The sequence below is a fragment of the Anas acuta genome, chromosome 12 (genome assembly GCF_963932015.1).
Source record: "Anas acuta chromosome 12, bAnaAcu1.1, whole genome shotgun sequence".
NCBI classification, from domain to species: domain Eukaryota; kingdom Metazoa; phylum Chordata; class Aves; order Anseriformes; family Anatidae; genus Anas; species Anas acuta.
The window spans coordinates 8790401-8812656 of NC_088990.1; the positions used below are offsets into that span (position 1 = coordinate 8790401).

Consider the following 22256-nt stretch of genomic DNA (forward strand, 5'->3'; position numbering starts at 1 on the left):
TGCGCACGACGAACGGAGCCGCTTAACCATTAACAGGTCTTTGCAGTGTTACAGGGGCATGATGGAAGCACTGCAAGACAGACGTGTTTTTTTTAGTATTGTATATATATATGCGCCATGTGTCTGCTGCAGTTATCACACTGCTTTCAGTGAGTCTTGAAGTTTGTTAATTCTGTGATCCTGGTTTATCTTAGAGCCCTGAGGTATGAGATTATGAGAAAAATCTCTGCTTCCATTAAAAAGCATATATTTATGGTCCTTGTGTTTGTACCAGAAAGCCTTAAAACGCCAACTGAGTTATAAAGATCAGTTATTCAGCTATAGTTATGCTTGAATGTGAACAAAACATAGGGCAAACCATTGATTTTTAAAAGGATGTGACAACTACATTCCCTATACACCCCCTGTGAGGAGCAAAGAGTGGCCTGATTATTTTTTTTCATACCGAGGAACTCCAACAGCTACTACATTTTCATTAGTAATACGTGGAAATTCACATTATTAATAATGGACCAAGAGGTTTCTGTATAGTATGCTCCATTTGAAGCCCCAACTCTTCCATCCTTCGGCTCAGCCACAGGCGAGCCACACCATCACGCCTCAAAACCTCTGGAGCTCGCTTCACACCTAACCCACCCCCAACACCACCCGCGTGCCAGGGGCTGCATTTTTGGCTGGAATCCCCCCAAAAACAGCGCTGCCGAGCGGAGAAAGCCCCCGCGGGCTGCCTGTGCCGGCGCCCCCTCAGCGGCGCCCACGCGGGCCTGGGCTCGAGCCCTCTCCCTCAGGGGGCCGCGCGCCGGGCGAGGCGCCGCTCCCGGGGCCGCGGGTTCGAGTCCCGAGGGGGGCGCCTGCCCCGGGACCGGTGCCGGGCGTTCTCCCTCCGCTCTTCCCGGGGGGCGGCGGCCGGGGGTCCCGCTCGGGCGCGGTCCCAGCGCACATGTGCGGCCGCCCGGCACATGCTCACTGAGCGCGGCGCATGAGCAGACGCGGCGCGGGGCCATCGGACATCTTGGGCCGCCCCTCACGGAGCGGGGAGCGCCGCCACCGCCACCGGGTCCCCGGGGCGGGAGCAGCCGCGGCGCCCCCCTCGGCTCGCCTACGCCTCGCCTCGCCCCGGCTGCCTCTCCCTCCCCCGCCTCCCCCGGGCAGCTCAGAGCATCCCTCCTCCCCTCTATGCATTTGTCTTAATCCTTCTCAGAGACAAGATGGCAACGCCGGCGGCTGTAAACCCTCCCGGTGAGTAGCTGCCGTTGCCCCCCCTGCGCCCCGCAGGGGCTCCGTCTCGCCCCCACGTTGGCCCCGCCGCACCACACGCCCCCGGCCCGCCGTAGGCACACAGCGCCCCTGGGGACCGGGACCGGGACCAGGACGGGGACCGGGACAGCCCCGCGGCTCTCCCCGTTCCCCCACAGCTCGGAGCGGGCTCGCCCCGGGACCGGCGGTGGCTGTCGGCAGCCGGGAGGAGCGGGCGGGCGGGCGGCCTCGCACCGAGCCCGGGGGAGAGCTCGGGAGCCCGCAGGAGTTGTGCATAAGCACCCGGGGGCAGAGGGGAGCGGGGAGAGGCTGAGGCCGGGGGCTGCTGTCAGTGTGTGGTGCCCTGTGCCCAGTCCTTGGTGCCCTAAGCCCGGTCCTTGGTGCCCTAAGCCCGGTCCTTGGTGCCCTGCCACCGTCCCAGCCACGCTATCTGAAGGGAAAGCGGCACGTTAAAACCCAAGGAAAGCACCTCAAGGCTGGCAGGTCCCTTGGTGTGCGCCCATTTCCCTGCCAAAAGATGCCATAAATCAGTTTCCCATAATAACTTATTAGCGGAAGGAACTCGCTGAAGTTTTCTCTTTAAATTCTTCGCTGTGGGGAAGAGGTTCCCTGAGGTGACCTGTGTCTGTGAGGCGCAACGTCTGGGTCGTTAGGTGCGTGGTGGAGTGAAGTGGGCTCGTGTGATGTGCCGTGGTGGGTGTTTCGGTGAGGTACTTTGGTCAAGGTAGCGTTGGATGGTCGGGTATCCAACACTAAACACAAATGGGACAGCGGATTTTGCGCTGGGCGCAATACTAATGAGGAACGCTTATCAAAAGTGGATTCCAGTCCTACCCGTTTTAATACTGGGTTACATTTTGTCACTTTCCAGTCAGTTTCAGTTCTGACTGTTAAGGGCTTCCTGGAGGAAATGTCAACAATCGTTCAAATGTTCTTGTAGCTTTCACGCTGAAGGTAAACACAGTTGGTTTGTTTCTGTAAGTGTCAATAAAGTAAGCAGGAACAACAAACCTTTGCCAATCAGATTGAGTTTTCATTTCAGAATTGTACATATTAAATGAAAATCAATATTTAATGAGAAGTTATTAAATGAGTATTATTTAGCTTCCAGGCTACCATGTCATGCATGATAACGGAGAATTCCAGTGCGTGCACGTGTAGCTGGAATCAGTGAGCGGTTTTGCAGGCACAGGCAGATACAAACAGCTTTTTGGGGGAAGAAATTTGCTTTGCCTTCTTCATATCTGCTCCTCCAACCTATGCACAGAAGGAACAGCCCTGATTGCTTACAGGTCTGTGCAGAAACTGCCCTTTTCCACCTCTGGCACCACTCTTTTCCACCTCTGTTTCTACCTACCTGCAGCTGATGTCACCAAAATTGTGGTTGCAGGAGGTCGGGTACTGAAGGGCAGCCTTGGAGCAGGGCTTCCTGGTCCTTTCCCTGTGCCCTGGGGAGCACTCGTGTTGTGAACCTAGGGAGAGCAATGGGAGGCATGCTGAACATGAGCGCCAGGCGTGCTGGCAGTGCAGTGATCCAGCACAACGAGGCTGGTTTGCTGTAGAGTTGTCAAGTGCTCCTAAGCACAGATTGCCGTCCCCCGGAAGGATGAGGAAGCGTGTTGGTTTCCTGGCACGAGCCTACACGTGCGTCTGCGAGGCTGAGGTTGCAGGGCGTCTTCTCACTGCTCGTCTAGGCAGCTGGAGCAGATCTGGGCTGGCAGACGATTCACCAACAATTAATGACCCTCCCACGTTATCTGTGCGTGAGTGTTGCTGTCAGACAAACGTAGCTGTGCATGGGCAAAGTCAAAATGAGGAGACTTTGAGCTGTGAAGGGATGAGAACAGTAGACTTCACTCTGCAGTGCAGTGCTGCGTTTGCTCTACCACGGACAGCAGAAGATAGAGCTGCGTGCGTGACATATCTTGACTTACGATATGTTTTTTTTAACGTGATAATCTGTTGTTTTTGTTATTCTATTTTTAGATTAACCACAAAACAGTGTAGAGAAGCAGAATCAAAAGCTTTACTGAGAGGATTTTAAGGCTGCTGTTTTCTTTTGGGGCCGGATCCTCAGTGGGAGTAGAACGAAAGTAGCCCTATTAGTATTGGCGAAGCTGTGCTGCCTTACGCCAGCTGACTTTCTGATCCACGATGTTAGGGGAGCACAATAGAGAGATTAACTTGTTAAGCATCTTTAATGATGATTAGAAATTACAATATGATTAAATTTTTATTAAGCAATTGTCTGGGGTTCTAATAACATTTGATAATTTAGGCAGGACATTAACCTACAGCTACCACAATACAAATACGTGGGGCATTAGTCATATTCTAGGCAGTGGAATGGGGATTATCAGACATAGAAAAGCTGGGTATTCTCTAATTCTGGATGTGGAAATCTTTCCCTGTGGTATCTCCTGGTACAGAACTGTGCACTGCTCTGTGATGTTATGTTCTCTCCCACATTAGATGCAGATTTATCCATTTCCCTGCTCTTTTTGCAACAGGGTGGGAGCAGTTCGCAGCCTGTCCACGTTAGGGTTTGCAGGAGCTGCAGTGTCAGGACCAGATTGTGGCAGGGACACGGCCACCTCTGCAACAGGTCTTTGTGGTGGAGGTGCTTGTCCATTGCTGCAACGAGGCATCGCACTGGGAACCGGGGGCTCTGTACGATAATCTCTTTTTTTGCTCTTCCTGCACGCTTAACCTTAGGAATAGGATCTGGTTAGAAGTACTTTGTTCGTTTGTCGTAATCTGGATGACTAACCGAAGTGTGAAACACAATACAAGTGTGTGGGAAGCTCATCTGCATTGGCACAAAGCATCAGAGTTAATTTATTTCCTCCTGAAATAAGATTGGCATATTAAATGGGTTTTAAGAACAAAAAAATTGTGGAGGTGTAACAAGCATTTCATAAATTACTGCTTGCAGCAAAGTAACTTAGTGCCACGTCTGTTTTAAATACATATATTTTTGGAATGCAAACTTGTCCATAACTGTTGCTACTCTGGGGTCAAATTTTGCTTAACTTGTGATGAAGTACGTGATGTGGTGCTTCTTGTAGTAGCCCAATTGGGATGAAAACGTGAAACTCTTAATGAAATCAGCATTTTCTTTTCCTGAGACTTTATGTGGCCTTGGGTGACTAAGCTGGATCAGTCTTACGGATGGTCCCAGAGCAGCAACTTTGTTGTGCTTAGGTGATGGGAAACGGGCTGGCTTTAGCCCTTCAGCTCTTCCCCAGGTGGAAGGGGCACCCTAGGTGGTACCCACAGATACACTGCCAAATGCCACACACTCATACAGCAGATCAGAAGAAATAATGAGATCAAACACTCAGAGCTTATCTAGAGTTACACCAGAGGGCAGTTCCCTTAGGATGTTTTTGCCATCTTTGAAGTTTTTGTGAATCCTTAGGATCGCATTCTTATATTTAATTGAAAAAAACAAAACCAAACAGTAGCTGAGTTGTTCACCTAGCCACTAAAGCTCCTGTAATGATTTGTTTTTCAGCAGAGAGCCCAAGCTGCTGGGGCTTAAAGCCTTCCTCTTACAACCACAGCAGCTGACAGTGGATCCTCCTAGCCTATGGCTAGTGCAAGATTTAAAAAACAAACACCTGAGATTGATCCTCAAGGAAAGACAGTTAAATGAGCACTTTTGACTTGCAGTTTGTAACGAATTAACAGCAAACTTCATGTTGTATGAATGAATACGTGTAACACAGCCCTGCGTCTGGCTTCTTGTCTTAGGCAAGTGGATGGGTGCTGGGAGCTGGTTTTGTCGGTGTCCGTTCGCTTCTTGTGGGAGTTCAAGGTGGAGATAAATCATTCTCCCATTCCAGGTGGTCCTTCTGGGAATGAAGTGGGTTGTTAGCCTGCCTTGCATTTGCACTCAGGTTGCTAAGATGTTAGGCAATGTGGAAGAGGCTTATTGCCGCCCCGTTCCATGTTCCCACAAAGGAATTGGCTTTGACAGCCTGGCAATTCTTTTATTTTTATTTTTTTTAGCTTTGGTACAGCTTTAAAATTGATGATTAAAAAATCTAATTCAGTGTTTTAGATTTCAAAATTGTCTATTTAATGCTGAGCCCCAAGTTTGTTGTGTTTTACTGCTATGGTAGTAACAGCTTTGCCCTTCATTACAATATAGACTATCCAGTAAACACCAAAATCAATTTGACAGCATCCTGGGGAGTAAATGGAGTGTTCTACTGATGGGGATTATAATGGGCCCTAATGTTTCTGGGATGCAAAAACGTAGTTTTGTTTCTAGGATAATGCTGAAAAAAGTCTCAAAAACTAAACACTCATTATCTAATGGGATCCTTAAAGCTACAGATCTTTTTCTTCTCTTATTTTCATTTCTTTCTTGTTGCAGAATTTGTCCTTATTTCAGTCAAACAGTGGTGTGAGGTGATAATGCCTATTGAACTGTTCTGTGATAACGTTTTGACCTTCAGGACTTCGTACAGTAACTCGCATTGAAAAAAATATATTTTTTTCGTTATTTGTAATCTACAGGGATTCCAAAGCATTATATTTTGAAGTATCTCTTCTAACACAGAATATTTATTTAAAATTTGCATATGCAGCTTGTGATTAGTTTCAAATATTTTTTCAAATAGAATAATGTTTCCCTGTTCCTCTTAATAAAAATGCAAAACAAAACAGATATTGCTGATTCCTGTAATACCAGATGGTACTGCTGGTTTTTCTTTCCAGTAAGAAAAATTGCTGTGGAGATTAGGTAGGAAAGGAAAAAACAGCCGTTTCAAAACAATCAAGGCAAAATAACACCTTTGAGTTAGTGATTATTGCTATTAAGAGGACAGAAATGGGGCTGTCATTATGAAGATGAATTCAGAGATTATGCTTAAATGGCTTGTGAAGATCAGATGTGTGTGTAGTTTAGGGTAATTTTTTTAGACTTACTGCTTGATAACTGACAAGTAAGAATGGAAATGCGTTAATTCAGCGCTAACTGAAGAAAGTATAATGCTATTAACATTTCACAATAGAAAGGGGAAAGAGGGGCCTTGAGTTTAGGACGTGGGGATGTAGGTCTCGGTTCTTGTAGGTCTTCTGCAGATTTTCCAGTCCACCTTGTGGCAGCATCCCTTTGGATGGCTGGCAGCATTCAGAGATGGATGAGGATGGGGTTGCTCTGCCTGGCTAGCACCACGAATGCGTGGGCACCAGCCCAAACTAGGTTCTGCTGCTGACTAAAGAGCAAAATCAATAAAGGCCATTTGGGAAAGAAATCGGAAAATATAGAGGTGCTCCTCCACCCGTTTGCTAAAACAGTTTGTGCAAGAAAACAGATGCGTTGGACCAAAGAGGCAGAAATTCTGAAATTTCAGAGAACTTGGGTGGCCGCTCGGTATATAAACAATTGGTACTTGTTTATTCTTGCCGACAATGTTTCCTTTGTTTGAATGTAAAGCATTTCCTGCCGCCCCACGTGTAGCCTGCATTCTGTGTAGTGAGAAAGAGAAAAATTGCGTAAGGCTGCTGCCCTACGTTTTAGCCTCTGATTATAATCCAAAGTGGATGCACATTGTAACCAAAGAAAAAAAAAATGCTAGAAGTGAATCATTCTTCATCTTCTGTTGTAAAAATAAAAAAACAAACCAAACAAAACAACAACAAAACAAAATAAAACAAAACCACCAATATTAATTTAGATAACTGCTTATCCAAATTAATTTGAGTATGGAGGGAATACTTTTGGTTGATGAAATAAAAACAATTGCCCTACTTAGCCAGCGCATACTCTTGGAAGATCTTCAAACTGGTAGATCTGATGCTCATACCTGTCTTTAGTTTTCTTGCTTTTTTCAGCCTTTGTTGTTTATATCAAGTTAGTAATGAAAAGGAATTGATTGGATAAATTCATGTGGACCATATTTCCTCTTCTTGCCTACTTCAGAAGGAGTATTTTTATCACAAAGTATTTCAGGATTTCAGCAAATATACTGGCCTTTTAGATGAGTAAGTTGCATGGTTTGGAACTTCAGTAGCAAGCATAGAGCACCGTGTTTTTCAGAAGAGATGAGATGGTTGCAACTTTACCTTGAGTAGTCAGCATTTCAAATGGATTTATGTTGAAAAAGGCAACATTAATAAACTGTCTTTTATCTGTCTTGAGTTTATCATTTACATGAATTAATGACCACAGTCATGCAATGGGTAATGAATTAGAAGCTGCTTTCGAGATAGATGTGATTTCCTTTTTTTGTACCCAAAGCATGCTAGTCCTCCTTGGGCAATGCCATCTGCATGTGGAGAAAGAGAAATCATTTCTTTTAGATGTCATACATTTTCATGAATGCTTCTAAATTTTCTGCTTCCTCCTTTCTATTGTCAGCTTTTATTTCCATTCTGCCAATCTGTCTCCCACATCTGTATCCTCCGGTTTCGATTCTGCGTTCCACTTGCGTGCCCCTGCCTCTCTGACGACTCCTGTGACTGCCACAGTTTGACTGTGGTGCTGAGCTGAGCTGTGCATTGGCTTCTCAGTTACTCTTGTCTAAATGTAAATGAATCCTGGCATTGTACTGCTGCTTCTCTCAAGTCTTTCAACAGTTTATAAGTTGTCTCCATTCCATTGATAGCAACTCCTTGAAGAAAAGTCCGTCTTCTTCTAGGTAGCAGCTGTGCAGCCTTTTATGTACTGGAGCAGCTACTACAAGGTATTATCAATTGGCTCAAATTAGGACCATCTATTAGTTTACATCTTCTCTACATGTATATGTGTTGTTGTTTTGTTCAAGGACAGCTCATAATGTTAATTTTAAATGTTTAGGTTTGGGCTGCTGCTGTTTTTCTCATCTAAATGTCAACTGCATGTGACAAATAGAATAATATAAAATAATTACATATTTTTTTCTCCAATCAAGGAAAAGGGGTGTTGAATTGTTTAATTACTGGCTTTGCCAGCATACAGATGGGAAGGCTTTTCAGGTAAGTTGCTCATACAAAATGCCTGAAATGGGTAGTAATTAACAACTGGCTCTTCATTGGTATGTTAATTATGCTGCCATTTGTCCTGGTGCCTGTCCTTGTTTTAAATGTTCAGTTACACTGAACTGAAGCGTTCACTTCCTGGCAAACACAGAATGTATCAGAACAGTTTGACTCTCAGATATATGCAAATATTTTATGGGAAGAGGCATGCCAGTAAATCACTGAGCTGCAAAGAACAAAAACACTGCATATTTGTATTCCTCGGAGGTAAAAGCAAAATCTGTTTCGATGGAACACACAGGCCTGGTTTTGAAAAATGTTCTCCAGTGCTTTGCCAGTAATAATCCAGAACAGAATTTCATGCGGGTAAATAACCTGAGGGACTGGTTGCTGCTGGCTCTCTCCGTTAGGAAAGGTAGGTGGACATCTGGGTGCTGTGACATGTTCTTGCAATGCCTGTATTTTTAAAACTGCATTGCCTATAATATCTGGATGGAAAATCAAGCTGAGCTGGAAACGCTTTTAAAATTTGAGGTAAAACAGGCTATTTTGAATGCAAAGAGATTTAAAGTAACACCTTATGTATAGATCACGTCAGTAGTTTCAAATCTTATTTAATTTGCAGTTCTTTTGATAATACAAATTGACCTGTTACTTGGGTGCCCAGCGCATCCCCAGTCTTCACATATTACCATGACAGGTAAAAACAGACTTGCATCCAGCATGAATCTTGAACTTATTCAGTGATGTCCCGAAGAGGGCCAGGGTGGTGGTTAGGTGGCTGACCAGCATGTCAGAATGAGACCAGTGTTTGAACTTGCTGAGCCTTTGTCACCTGGAAAGTGGTTCGTCTTCCCAACACCCTCTGACCCTCGTCATCACAGGGCAAGTCGGACACCCCTGAGATTAGGTGCTGGTTTTGTAACAGTAGCCGTAGGAAGAGGATTATAGTCATAAAATTAGCTATAAAATGGCACTAGCTACTGTGTGTCACTGCCCTCTGAGTCATGTTTGAGCTGTTTATTGACCAAAAAAATGCGGTGCTGTTGGTACTGCAGAGCCAGTATGGCTCCAGAAAAGCTGGAGTTCCCTTGTTCCGCATCCAGCAGGCAAAGCTGCTAGCTCCGTTTGGAGTCCAGCTTCAGAGCCTTGAAGTATTTTCAGCTAGAAGAGCTTGGTTTTGAGATGCTAAATTCCTGTGTTCGCAGCCGCTGAGAGGCAGCTCATTTAGCAGAGGCCTGCAGAGGCTGGCCCTGTGACAGAGCTCAGAGAAACAGGGGTCGGTCTGACTGCCCCCGTGAGTCCTGTTCATGTCAGAGTATGTGGGGACACCGATGGTTTCTGATGATTTATATTTTTAGGGCATCTGAAGAGGTTGACTGGCTGTCTGTGCATAGCTGTGTCACCTTGCTCTGCACTTCCTGTAATAAGTGATTTGACCAGAAGAAAACAAGGCTGCATAACGAAAACTTCCCTTTATTTTTTGGGATTTTCAGCAGCCATAGGAATACAAAGGTAAATTTTTGGAGGTATGTAAAGGTTTCGGTGTTCCTAGGATAAATATTCTTTTACTAATTCATCTTGTTGATGTTTTTGTGGAAAAAAGGGTGAAATTTAATTTGCTGGGTGATTGGGTTTGTGGGAGCAGCAATTGCATCTTAGCTGCGTTGTATTTTTACTTACCAGTGAAGGTTTGAAGTATGCACTTTCATTGTTGAAATTAAAGTAAATGAACCATCACTGAGAAAAACACGGGAGCGTTTTCAAGCTCTTTCACGAAGACTGGAAAATAAGAATAGCTTCTGAATGTGTGGGCACGTTTAAAAGGTGGGCTGGAGTCCTGATAATTATTCTTCAGCTCCTTTCTTGTAGAAATTTTATAAGGCAAAATAAGTTTCCTCCAAAAAAGTGGTTTTGGAGGGGGTGTTCTCTGGCACAGTTTGGCTGGAAAGAGGTTGGTCTCTGCCTGTCCTGCAGGAGGATGGATGGCTCCTTCCTGCCCGGCTCTTGGAGGTGCCCAGCTGTGGTGCTGAGTGGGCTGGAGGTGCTGTGCTCCCCCTCCGCTGTACCTCTGCCCCCATGTAGGCTAGAGGCTCACGGGGCAGGTTTGGGCGACATCTATCTCTGAGCTCCAACCATTAGCAGCTGGGGGTGTTGAGGGCATCTTCGGTTCTCTCCTCATGGTGGTGGTTTCCAGCAAAGAGGACAGTGGACTGTGGGGTTAAGGGTGTCTTAAATAAACATGAATATCTTCCCCAAAAGTCACACGACGAAGTCTGCAGAATCCAAATCTTACACTTGTCCTCAGGTACTGAAAGATGTGGAAGGTCTCTGCAGGCTCATGCCAGAAGCTGTCCATGCTGTGAGTTAAGAATTGTTCTCCTGTTATGCAGGTGAGGCTCAGCTGGATTCTCACTAACAACAAAACAGCAGATCAGACTTGAGCTACAAGGATCTCCTATCCAAAATTTTGTCTGTTATGGACATTTTAGAATAATTATAACACTTCTATTATGGATACTTACGGAATAAAACTGCAACAGAGAATTTTCTTCCTTCTTTGTAGCTGATGGGCGTTGTGAAGTACAGAGGTTTATAAGAGTCTTTTGTTCCTCTTGTAGGTTATTAAAGCTTGAGACTTGGTTCTTGAATGATAGCTGTTGTTAGTTTTATTTCTTCTAACTGAAATCAAGTGCTTCTCTACTTAGTGTAGTCTGTGATGTCTTCCTGATATAACAAATGAACCCGTGCTCTCTGAGATGTAGTAGTAAATCAAATAAATTTTGCTACTCTTCTGCTCAGCAAACAAGCTACCATTGTAAGTTTCCAAAGTATTTGCTGGCTCAAGACTTTTTTCTTTTTTTAATGGTGTCCTCGTTCAGCTACTTTAGCCCTTTGGTTCTCAACAGTAAATGGCTTAAGATTTCAACATTTTAGTGAAAGCTGCCAATCTGAATTTCTTTTACAGTATTTCTGTGACCTTGAGATAGGCATTCTAGCCACGCATACTGTAAGCATACCAGCTGGCTTTCTCCAGAGTTTTCCCTTTTGCTGCTTGTATTTCTTCCTCCAGGTTCCATGTGTGTTTTAGAAAAGGAGACCATGGAAATATCTAAGTAGTTTTTGAGGTGAAGCAGCTGTAGGAAGGTGCTGTAAAACAAAATCTTAATGCTGTGGTACAATAACCAAATTAAGGGATAAGTGGTTTTACTCGTTGGCATTTTGGTTGGATAGAATCAGTTGGAGATCTGTGGGTGGGTGGAAAGAACATTTACATGAAATTCATGCTGAATTATGTTTTGCTTGAGGAAAACTATTCATTACTCGCATAGCTGGCACATGCTTTCTTATTCCTTCTCTAAAGCGCTACCTGACTGCTTTGATGAAAAGGTTGATATGTCATTAAGGAAGTGGCTCTGCCTCATCTACTGATGATGTACAAAACCTTTCATGTCCTTGGTGTAACCGAGTAGGACGCAAGCAGAATCAGTCCTGGCTTTGCACAAGGAGAGCCCTACATGTGGTGAAAGTTTTGGGGTGTGGGTGGTCGTGGCTCCATCTCTTGGGATGGAATGTGTGTCTGTAATGCACCAGAGCTCGCTGCAGCTCCACCTGTACCCCTTTCTTGGGATTGGTTTTCCAAGATGATCTTCAGGACAAAATGTTCTTTCATCGTTGCTCAATTTAAAGCGTCTGTGGTAATTATGAATAAGAGTTTTGGAGACCAATAAATTCTTGCTGTGCAGGAGAATTCTTGGCCATTACAAGCTGCCAGCATTTTTCAGTTTTACTGCTGGCTGGCTACCTCCTGTCAGAGAAGTGACCGGAGAAGAAAGACAGATTTGTGCTACAGGCACTAGCCAGGGTTCAAACTGATTTCAGACTTCCTACTTAACCTCTGACAAGTCATGTAATATCCCTGTGCCAGAGTTGCCAGTCATCTGATTTTTGTTCCAGTTCTCATACCTCCACTTTGCCTGTCCTGCTTACTGGGATGTTTTTTTATGGTCCTGCTGTCTGGGATGGTTTTTTATGTGCATCTGTGAGATTAGTTCAGTTATAAAATAATATATCTGTAGGACAGTGTGGAGTGCCTGAATATCTTTATTTTTTTTCATTGTTATGTAATTGATAATATTTTAATAACAAACCTGTATTATGTTGGTCTAGCAAAGAACATTTTTCTCTCATTGGGAAGAAGGGGAGATAAAAAGCAAAATACACATTTTCTTTTGCCTTTTAAACAACAATTATTATTTATTCTAGGCACATTAATAACCACTAATTTGTATTTTCTTTATATGGTGGCTATGATGTTGGTATAATGTGTATTCTTAGCATCTTTGGAAGGTATACCCACGAGCACAGATTGATAGCTATTTCATTGCTAAACTACCAATCATCGACCTGGCTATAAAATCTTAATACAGGCTTTACAACTCATTCCTTGCTCTCTTGACTTATGGTCACTCAGTCTGCCTTTGAAAACATGTTGGTTTGTTCTCAGCCAAGTACAGTTTGAATTAAGCTTGAGAGCAAAATATTGATTGCCTTATACACATACACAAATTAAAAAACTGTATGAAAAATAAAGTTAATATTATGAGTAATTTTTCAAGTGTTGTGTGTTTGAGAGCTGAATCCAAAAAGTAGGAAAATGCATTATAGGGGGTGTTTGGTTGGTATGTTAACTCAAACTCTTTCAGAGAGACTTGATTTCAAGTAAATATGTTTTCAGAAATCAGATCAGGATTTGTCCTGATGTTGAAATGTAATGATAAGGCATTTGTGGTGATTTCTATGGTTAATGCCTTGGGCTGCTACCACTGTAGAGTTCCTGTAGTAGCTGGGACACAATTGCCGTGTTTGGCATTCAGAGTAACTGTATGTGTCCTTTGTGCTCATCTGTGCTGCTCTTCCATCAGCAAATATGAAAGTTAAAAATTGAATTTGATCAATATTTATAGACAAATACGCAGCTTGTTTTTTGACAAACATCCAATTTGTTTGTAGTGAGTTTTTTTTCAGTGTCATTCTTTGTTCCCATATTTTTTGTATCCACAGAACCGTCTGTATACTTTTGTGAACAAGAGGCTTGTAATGGATGTCAGTGAGATCATATTTAATGTGTACATTGGGATGTGAGCATCCAGCATATTCTTGTACTTTGTAATTTTGAAAAAGCAACAAGAGCATAGCTGTTACAGCAGAACGCTTCTTGAAAGCCCAGCAGAGCTCTATTGGAACCATAATTGCTTTTGTTTTAAAATTGGTAATTCTGACAAAAGCAAAGTATAAGGCTCAGTATTCATTCAATAAATGTGAAGTAACACCAAAGAACCTTCAGCAGCAGAGCATAGCAGTGTTTTGTATTTACTATGTGCCTATCAAGATTTCCCTGACTCCGTATCATTGGGTTGTTCTCTTTGGGGCACGTGTGGGAATGAAACACTCTAGAAAGTAAAGAAAAAAAAAAATCAAATGCAGCTACCGCTGAATTTCCAAAAGCCTGTGGGCTTTTACTGTATTTTTATTTGCAGACATGAAAGATGTAATTCTTGAAATTACCTAAAGGCAGACTGTTCTAACAGTGTAATTAATGATCCTGGGGCAGTGATGGGTAGAAAAATCATTAAGACCTTTGTAGCCTTTTTGGAAGGCAGAAAAATTCAGCTTTTGGGGAAACTTGTCTTCAAAGACACGGGCAACTGCTAATACAGGTTGGTATGTCAGAGCAGTGGGAGTTTCAGAAGATGTTCCTAAGGCTGTCCTCTGCCGGAGGTTAAACTGAACGCATCCAGGGCCCTGAAAGGTGCAGTCTGTAGGCGGGGGGTTGACTGGTGGATGCTTTTTCAGGCATCTTTTTGAGGTCCAGTGAGATTTGAATCTGGAATTTCCCTGTCCACAGACCTTTTCCAGATCTGAAGGCTGGGATACAGAGCTTCATAAATTGGGCCGGGAGTTTAGAAAAACAATGGTTTGAAATAATGGATCACACAACCTGTCTATTCACTTGTGCACCTTGTTCAAGTCGCATGAAATTTTTGATCCTCGTCTCTGCTATGGAAAAGTGAAGACAGCTGTTTTTTCCCGTCTCTAGAAAGAAAAATTAAAAAAAACGTCAATCAGAAAATCTTTGACTTGCTTGAATTTCAGTGAGGGATAAAATGAAGTTGATATTAAATACGCAAGTGTCAGGTTGGGTTTTTAAAATGGAGCTGTGTTTGTTTTCCTCCCCAACTTTTACACAGAGAACGTTGCTTAAGAAATTTTGAGGAAAAGGAGCAATAGGAAACCATACTATTTTTAGAACATCTTTTGTGATGCATACTGATATTCTTTTTAGGGTATTTCACACAAATATTCTTACTTGTAGTAATAAATTGGGATGTGGAAACACCTGAAAGGCCAATTAATTATCGTAACATCAAATAGGCATCATTTGCTTGTTGATCGAGCAGAACTGAAGTCATTAGTGCTATCAATAAAATATTGTTTAATGGAAACAATAGAATTGTGATTACCCAACAGTGCCCAAGGACACTGTAAATACACTGATAATTAAGTATTTGCTAACAGGAGTTGTTGTTCTGAATAGAATTTAGAATTAACATACTCTTCTGAGGCAAACTTAAAAAAATCTTTGTAATAAAGGTGTTTGAAGGATATGAGTAAGTGATTTACAATGAATAATTTCAATCGGAGTGGTCTAAATTTTGTATCTTTGTGGTTGGACTGTGTTGTTCCTGAGCTTTCTACAGGTGGTGGGACTGGATGTCCTTGTGTGTGGGTGCATCCCCAAGGCTCAGGTCTCTGACCCCAGCTCAGTGGCTTGCAGGACAGCTCGTGGTCCACTGCCACAGCAGCAGTGGTCAGTTTAGTCTTATGTTGTTGGACAGACATCGCTTTATCAGATGTACTTTGTTCAGATCTTTCTTTGTCTTCCTTAGCATCCCTTGATGACTTGGCTCTGAACTGACCACCAGTGGTGATTTCTCTGGGTGTCTGACCCATGCTCTGTTGTAGTAGGCAGGTCAGGCACAAGACACCGCTTCTTGGTCAGGCTCTGCAGAGCTGCAATTTTAAGTTTAGGATAAATAGTGTAAATACATGTACCCGTGAGCTTAGACCATGCTTACAGTGCCTGTCCACCTCAATGAAAATGGATTAAAAGAATATTTATGTGAAGTAGCTAAGAGGGGACCACACATGAATTCACTCAAAAAAAGCTCTGCTCTATATTTAAGATAAGTCTAGTTAAAGTTCTTCCAAGTCAAATCAAAAATTATATGTATAAATACTGCCTTCCATGCTCATGAAATTCGAGAGCTGACTTATCATAAATAATTTTACAGAAAATATGGACAAGAATCAAGTGATGTTGATTCTCAAGTAACGTAATTTGACTTTCATTTACATTTCTGGGTCGGGATGAAAAGTGAAATAGTCAAGAGAAGGCTTTGGATTCCTAGGAAAGCTAGGCTACCCCAGTCTGCATTTTGTTAAGGTCAATCTTGTAGGCAAATTTACTACCCATTACCTTTATTTCATGGCATATTTACAGCTATTCGGTATGTTTTTGAGATTGATAGGAGCTCAGAGCAGGCTACCTCTGTGAAAGGAGAGCACTGTTGTATTGTTGATGTGAACTCCAGGGAAACGTGGTGAGGCTTTTCTTGCTTATACCATTATAATTATCCTAATGATAATTTCAAAACAATTTCAAGTTGACATTTGAACTCAAATTGATTTTGTTCATGTACAACCACTGAACTTTGGCCAAAATCTAAACCAGCTTCTTGGAAAAAAAAAAAAAAAAAAAAGATGGCTAGACAGCAAGAAACCAGACTTCTTGATAGAAGTGAGCTGTTGTTTTTATTCACTCATCTTCAGATTACTTATTTAAAAATAAAGTCTCAAACGATGGCATAGTAACTGCTCAATAGTTTATCTGTTCGCATTGCTATTATTTATTTCTCATAAAATAGTTGCAAAGGAATTTATTAAAGCGTGTTAGCTTGTAAACATCTTTGGACAATTATCTTGCAGAACAGGAAAATGAAACAAGATGAAGAGTTTGAGGAAGGACAAATAGCCATGTCTATATAAAACAAGTAATTGGTCATCAGGAGTAAGGACGTGCTATGACAAATGCTTAATTTGATTATTTATGAAATAATCTAGTAGTGGGAGTTGGCTAATTTCTTACCTCTGGAGAAGAAGCAAGCTTGAGAAACGTGGTGTGCCCTGCTCATCATGTACAACCTGGCTGCCCTGTCCCAGACAAAAGGTTCATCCAGCTCAGCATGCCTTTTCCAGCACTGGCCAAAGCAGATGCTTGAAGGAGTATAAAATCAGGGCAAGCATGTCTGGTGCTCCCCTGGGTATGTTCCCACCCCTCAGCCATGCGTGACTCAGAGCCTTCCTGAGCCAGGCATGACATTTGTATTGAATAGCTCTCAGCAGGTTTCCTTTCCACCGTTTTGGGCAGGCTCTAAAGCCCCTACAGCCTTCTAGCACCCGCAGCTTCTTGTTGCAGGGAGCTTGGAGCATCCAGAGCTGGTCATGGCTGGTCAAGATGGCATGGAAAGAAGTAAAAATGGTGCAGGGAGATTTAAAAAAAAAAATATCAGGGACAATTTGTAGGACAGTTTAACTCAAATGGTTTCCCTTTGCACTTGATTAGTGGACAGCCTTGGGGTGGTTCCCAAGAGGGGACAGGCAGTGCAAGGAACCCCGACTGAGCCGTTCTGTTTTAGGCACATAGTCACGGGGACGTCCAGGAAGGGACAGCACGTGGAGCAGTGCAGGAAATAAAGGGGTGGTTGGATGAGAGCCTTTTGCTTTCTGTGTAGAAAGAATTCAAGTCTTAGTGCGGAGGCAGATGCAGTGGAATTTAGACATAATTGGAATCCCGGTAGAGCTAATGGTGCAGTGACGCGTGTTGTTTGGTGGTGGTGGTTTTGTTTGTTTGGTTTTGTTATTTTAGCTTGTACTGGAACAAATTGAGAGCAACCCAGTTGGCTGTTGGCTTTCCTGCTGAGCCACAAAATGTCAGAGCCTTACCAAGCCCTTTTTAACTAATAATGAGTGAGGATCTTCTGGTGCAGCTCCACGTGCAGGTGTTTTGCCTAGGTCCGTGTGACCGTGCCTGGCTTCAGTGCAGCTCTGGCTTCCCTTGCAGCTTCCGCTTTCCCTCCTGGTGTTTACTGGTTGAAATACAGCAAGTGTTCTGTTTTAAAAAGGAAAAAAAAAAATCGTGTGCATGAATTTCTAATTGAATGCCAACCCAAACAAGCTAAATGAAACAGACTTGTTAAATGATGAGTTAATGGACTGAGCGTGATCCGTCTCTGAGAAACTTGAAGGAAAGTCATTGCACGTTATTATTTTTCAGCTTGTTTGTTTGCCCAGGCTGGGCGTATGCTTCACTTTTTGTGAGTTCATAAATGGGTTAGCCTTGGCCCATTTTGCATAACAGAATAGCCATAGATTGTATTTGCTCGTTCTGACACAGTAAGTAAAAAATATGGAAAATAACTTTGAATGTTACCTTCTGTTTCTTGCACACAACTTATAATTATGCAGTTATTTTTGGCAAATACAAAATGTCAGAGGAGGAGGGAGGATCACCATTCATTTTAAATGGAAATGATGCATTGTGTGGGAAGCCTAATTTTTTTTGTAATGCAGAATCGTTTAATTAGTACTTTTGCCACGTGTCACTAATATCAACTGAAATAATATCAATAAAGCCAGAACAAATTAAGGCAGAAAAAAAATGAAGAACTATGTGTTATCAGCGTATGATTGTGTATGCAGTGGCCTAAGACCAGACAGGGTCAGATTCAAACCATCCTGGCTGCAGTTTTACCATGACCCTTCATGTAAGCTAAACTTTGGCCTCTTTTGTTTTAATTAATGCTCCATCCACCCTGAAGCAGCCTTTCAAAGCTGGATTTTCATCCTCTCTGCAAACTGTCCCTTTGCAGTGACTACCCTACTTCCCTGCTCGGTTTGCACCTACACTTTCCCACTTGCGACTATTTATACCCAAGAGTCTGTTGCCGTGTGGTTGAGGCTGAGGTTGTGTTTTCACTGCAAGGCTGGTCCAGGTCTTTGGATTTGCTTCTGACCTGGTTTTTGGTGTGCTTAATAGACTTTGGGTGCAAGAAGCACTTCTTTCCAGTGAGTCAGTCCATCATAACGTGGTGAAGACCTAAGAGATGTTCTGCTGGAGTTAAATCCACTCCGTATGCAGTGACAAAGCATTACTGAAGTTCAGAGGCAGGCCAGGTACTGAGGTTCAGGTGACAGTCTTCAAAGTTTATTCCTTGGTGAAGATACAAGCCTTCTTCTGAGGGGTTTATTATTTTCTGAGACTAGAGACAAGCTTTCAGAACAGGAGCCACTGAGACATCTTTTTTAGTGTTTCCTCCATGTTTTGAGTTCCATCAACCTCTTATTATTTGGTGAGAAGGGAGGGGGTTGAAGTGTACCATGACTTGTCAGCCAAGTTGGATTTGTTAGCTTATTACACGGAGTACAAGGAATAGTTCATCTAAGCCAAATACTGAATAGGCCAAGAAGAGATAACAAAGAATTATGAATGAGAAATTGAAAACCAGCTAGGGAAAAATACACAGGATTATGTGAGAAGGTAAAATGGTGTCATGCAGTTCGTCGGGAAGATGGGAAGAAGGAAGAAGCAGGTATCCATCTCCTCTTTCACAACTAGTTGGGCACCTAAAGGAAGAATTCCCATAAAGTAGACCAAAACTGTATCGGTTAAAATTACAAGTAGAGCCCAAAAGTAAATTTTTTGGACCCTACCTCCTTTTGCACATCCCCGTGATGGACTACAAGGCATGCAGAAGGTATGGTTAGTACTGAGATGCCAGGACTTTAACTGCCCTTGGGACACAGCAGTGAAATGTGGAGGCACCACGCAGGATTTCAGCTCTTTGTCTTCTCAAGCTACTCTCCCAGTCTACCCGATGGGTAGTCTACCCGATGTGATAGATATCTCCTGGATTGGTTTCGTTGTCCTGACAGCTGTTGGTGTCACAGCAAAGGCAGTGGTCATCATAGCTGGATTTGGCCTCCAGACCACCACTTAGGGCATCTCTTAAAAGGTCTGTGACAGTCTCTGCCGTGTCCCAAAACGATGAGCTTAATCACATCGTTCCCCCCCACCTTCATGTATTCTTAGTGTTCATCTGTGATGCTGAAGGATGATAAATCCCTGATATTAATTTTTTAAAAGGGAGCATTTCTCCAGTAACTCCTCACAATGTGCCCTAATTATTCTTTGAGATTGTGAGAGACACACCCCCCTCCCCAAAGTACAGGGCATTTTGATTTTGGTGGAGGAGAAATTTTAAAATGAAGTAGAATTTATATATTATTCACAAAAGCCCTCCCTTTCTTAGTAGCTGTTTCCAGAACCTAAATGGTTAAAGTAGAAAATGTTAGTAATTTTGCTGCAAATAAATTGATCAGTATGCAAGACGGTTGTCACTGGCTGAATCATGGTCCACAGTTAAGGTAAACAGATCTGTGATGACATTTTCTGAGCAGAATACCAATGCTGCTACATTTCTTCCCAGAGGTTTCTGACACTTCTTATATGCGGATAAAATTTCTCTCCAAGAAGGTTTTGTTCACAGGAAAGAAATAGCATCTTTGAAAGAGTCTTCTTTAAAGGTGGGATTTATTCTATTTCCTGATTTATTTGCTATGATAATTGTGTTAGCATAGAAAAGGATATTTTTGCTTTTCTGCATATCCTCTCTGTACAGTAGATCTTTCTGATGTGGAGTCTATTTAAAGTATCTGGCAGTGAGCTGCAATAAAACAGTATTGAACAGAGTTAACGGGAACAATGAAATGTTTTAATTCCGATATTCATTTAAAGTCATCTCTTGTTTTATAATCTCCGTAGATAACATGCAAAAGCAATGACTAAATATGCAGCTTGGTTTTAGCATAGGTGTTTCTGTGAAATATTTTTGGCTACGTGATGGCTTCATATGTTCACTGGCATATTCTAAAGTAAGAGATACAATTTAGTTTATTCCTGAATGTCTCTGTGCTAGGCAGAAACCCTCCTTTGCAAATGACTGCAATCAGAACCTGTTTGCTGAGATGCATCTAACCCCTGAATGACTTCAGGGCATGGAAGGATGCAGCTTCCAAAGAACTTTGTGAAATCTGCGTTCTTGGAACACTTAAAATGTCCGTGGATGTTGCTGTTTGAGGGAGAGGGATCATTCGTATTTCTGTATTTAGCCTTAGATCCATGTTTACTTGGAGGTGATTGACATCTTGGTCATTCTGTGGATTAGTGGCCAGGAATCTGTTACATTTCTCCTTATATAAGGAGAATCCTGTTAGTCTAATCAGATGCTGGTATCTGACTTTAATCCCGTCAATTACAGTAAATGCTGAAGGATAAGAGAGCCTTGCTGAGAGCATGCTCCGTGATACCTGACATGTCATAGCAGACCTGGAGCTGGTCATTAAACTTGACGTCAGAGATTCAGAGCCCATTGAAGTTGGTGAGAGCATTTCTGTCACCTCCTGTAGGCTGTGGGTTTAATGTTGGCATGTGTAGGTGAGAAGAGCACGATTTGGCATGCTGGAAATAACGTGGCTAACAGGTCCTTCTGTAAGCTGGACTTGCAGAGCCTTGCTCCTCGGACGTGTGTCTAAGCCAGTGAGCAAGCCAGGAGGAGCTAGAGCAGGATTTCACTCCATGGATTTGGGCTGGGGCTTGAGATCTGCTGCTTGTGTTTAAGAGCTGTGATTTAGTAATTCCCAAACTCAAGAGGAAAGCCCAGATTCATCCAGGTGTGTTGTCCCGTCCAGTGATTCCTGTGATTGTGGTTCACATGTGCTTCCAAGTTATCCCCATGCAACATTTAGCTTGCTTTCTGTCTTCTGCTTTGTAATCCCTCTAGCTCTTTTTGTACAGGTCTCTGCAACAATTTGAGATTAACTTGGAACTTTCTGGGAGTAAATCCCTGTATTTTATCTGTATATTTTATGTACATTTGCAGATTTAAATTATTTTGAAATCCTCAAATATATCTTGTGTATATATCTGTATATAAATATATCTGGTATATACTGCACTGGAGAAAAGTTTGAGCAGAGATTGACGTATTCAGCAGTAAATTTAATTCTGGACAGAAGCATAGAGACCAATTCTGCTGCTTTCATGATGCTCAGTGATGTTGTCCCAGGATTAGTGCAGCTCCTCGGGGTCCCTGTGAGGATTATGGCAGAGTCAGGCCTGCGCCCAGGCGTGGCAGCGATAACACAAGGCCTCTTAGGTCATCTGGTCTGTAACTGGAAGAATATCCACTGCAAATGTGAGTGTTTTGCTGAATTCTACGTTAATAGCATTTCTGTGTTCTTTGGCTGATCTGTAGGTCAACTTCTAACCTTGAAATTACATACTGTGTGCATTTTTCAGCAGAAATTTCTGTTTGACGCTAAAGAACTTCTTTTAAACAAGTTATTTTTCAGAGCACTGCCACGAAGGTTATAGATGATTTTCTTGAGCATTCAGCCTGACATTGTTTTGCTTTCTGAACATTATACTTTTATACTTATGTTTTAATTTTGGGTAAAGTAAGCAATATTTGTCTTATTTCTGTTGGCAGAAGGAGAGTCTACTCGAGAAGTCCAATCTCAGAAAGAGAACAGTTTGTTACCTATTGTTCATTGCTGCTGAGACCCTCCTGTGAGCATCAGTATTAACATCTGTGTGGATGTGGGCCTTGAAACATCATCCTTTGATTGTTGACCACGTCCTTTCTTTTATTTAACTTTAATTAATTTTGGGGGGTAACCAACTTGACACCTGTTTCTGCAGTGATGGGCTTTGATACTAGTTTGTGCTACAGCAGAATAGCTTCGTTTACTTTAGGGGGCTGCCCAAAATGTGTTTTCATGCAACTTAAGACAATGACATCTGACTCTTCTGATGATGACTGTTATTAGGTCTTGGACCAATGCAC

At 42.6% G+C, this 22256-nt stretch overlaps 1 protein-coding gene across 9 annotated transcripts in view; it reads left to right on the top strand.

The window, feature by feature from the left end:
- Positions 1 to 22256, top strand: part of ARNT2 (aryl hydrocarbon receptor nuclear translocator 2) — a 175542-nt gene that overhangs the window by 67890 nt on the left and 85396 nt on the right. Inside the window, exon 1 of one of the 9 annotated variants that reach the window (XM_068696304.1) lies at positions 982 to 1239. The exons of 7 other annotated variants lie outside the window; for them this stretch is intronic. In XM_068696304.1, coding sequence (XP_068552405.1) covers positions 1209 to 1239 — 31 coding nt within the window. In that variant the 5' untranslated portion in view covers positions 982 to 1208. Of the gene's footprint in view, positions 1 to 981; positions 1240 to 20724; positions 20790 to 22256 lie in introns of those variants that run through there. One more of the 9 variants, XM_068696310.1, reaches the window with a different exon arrangement.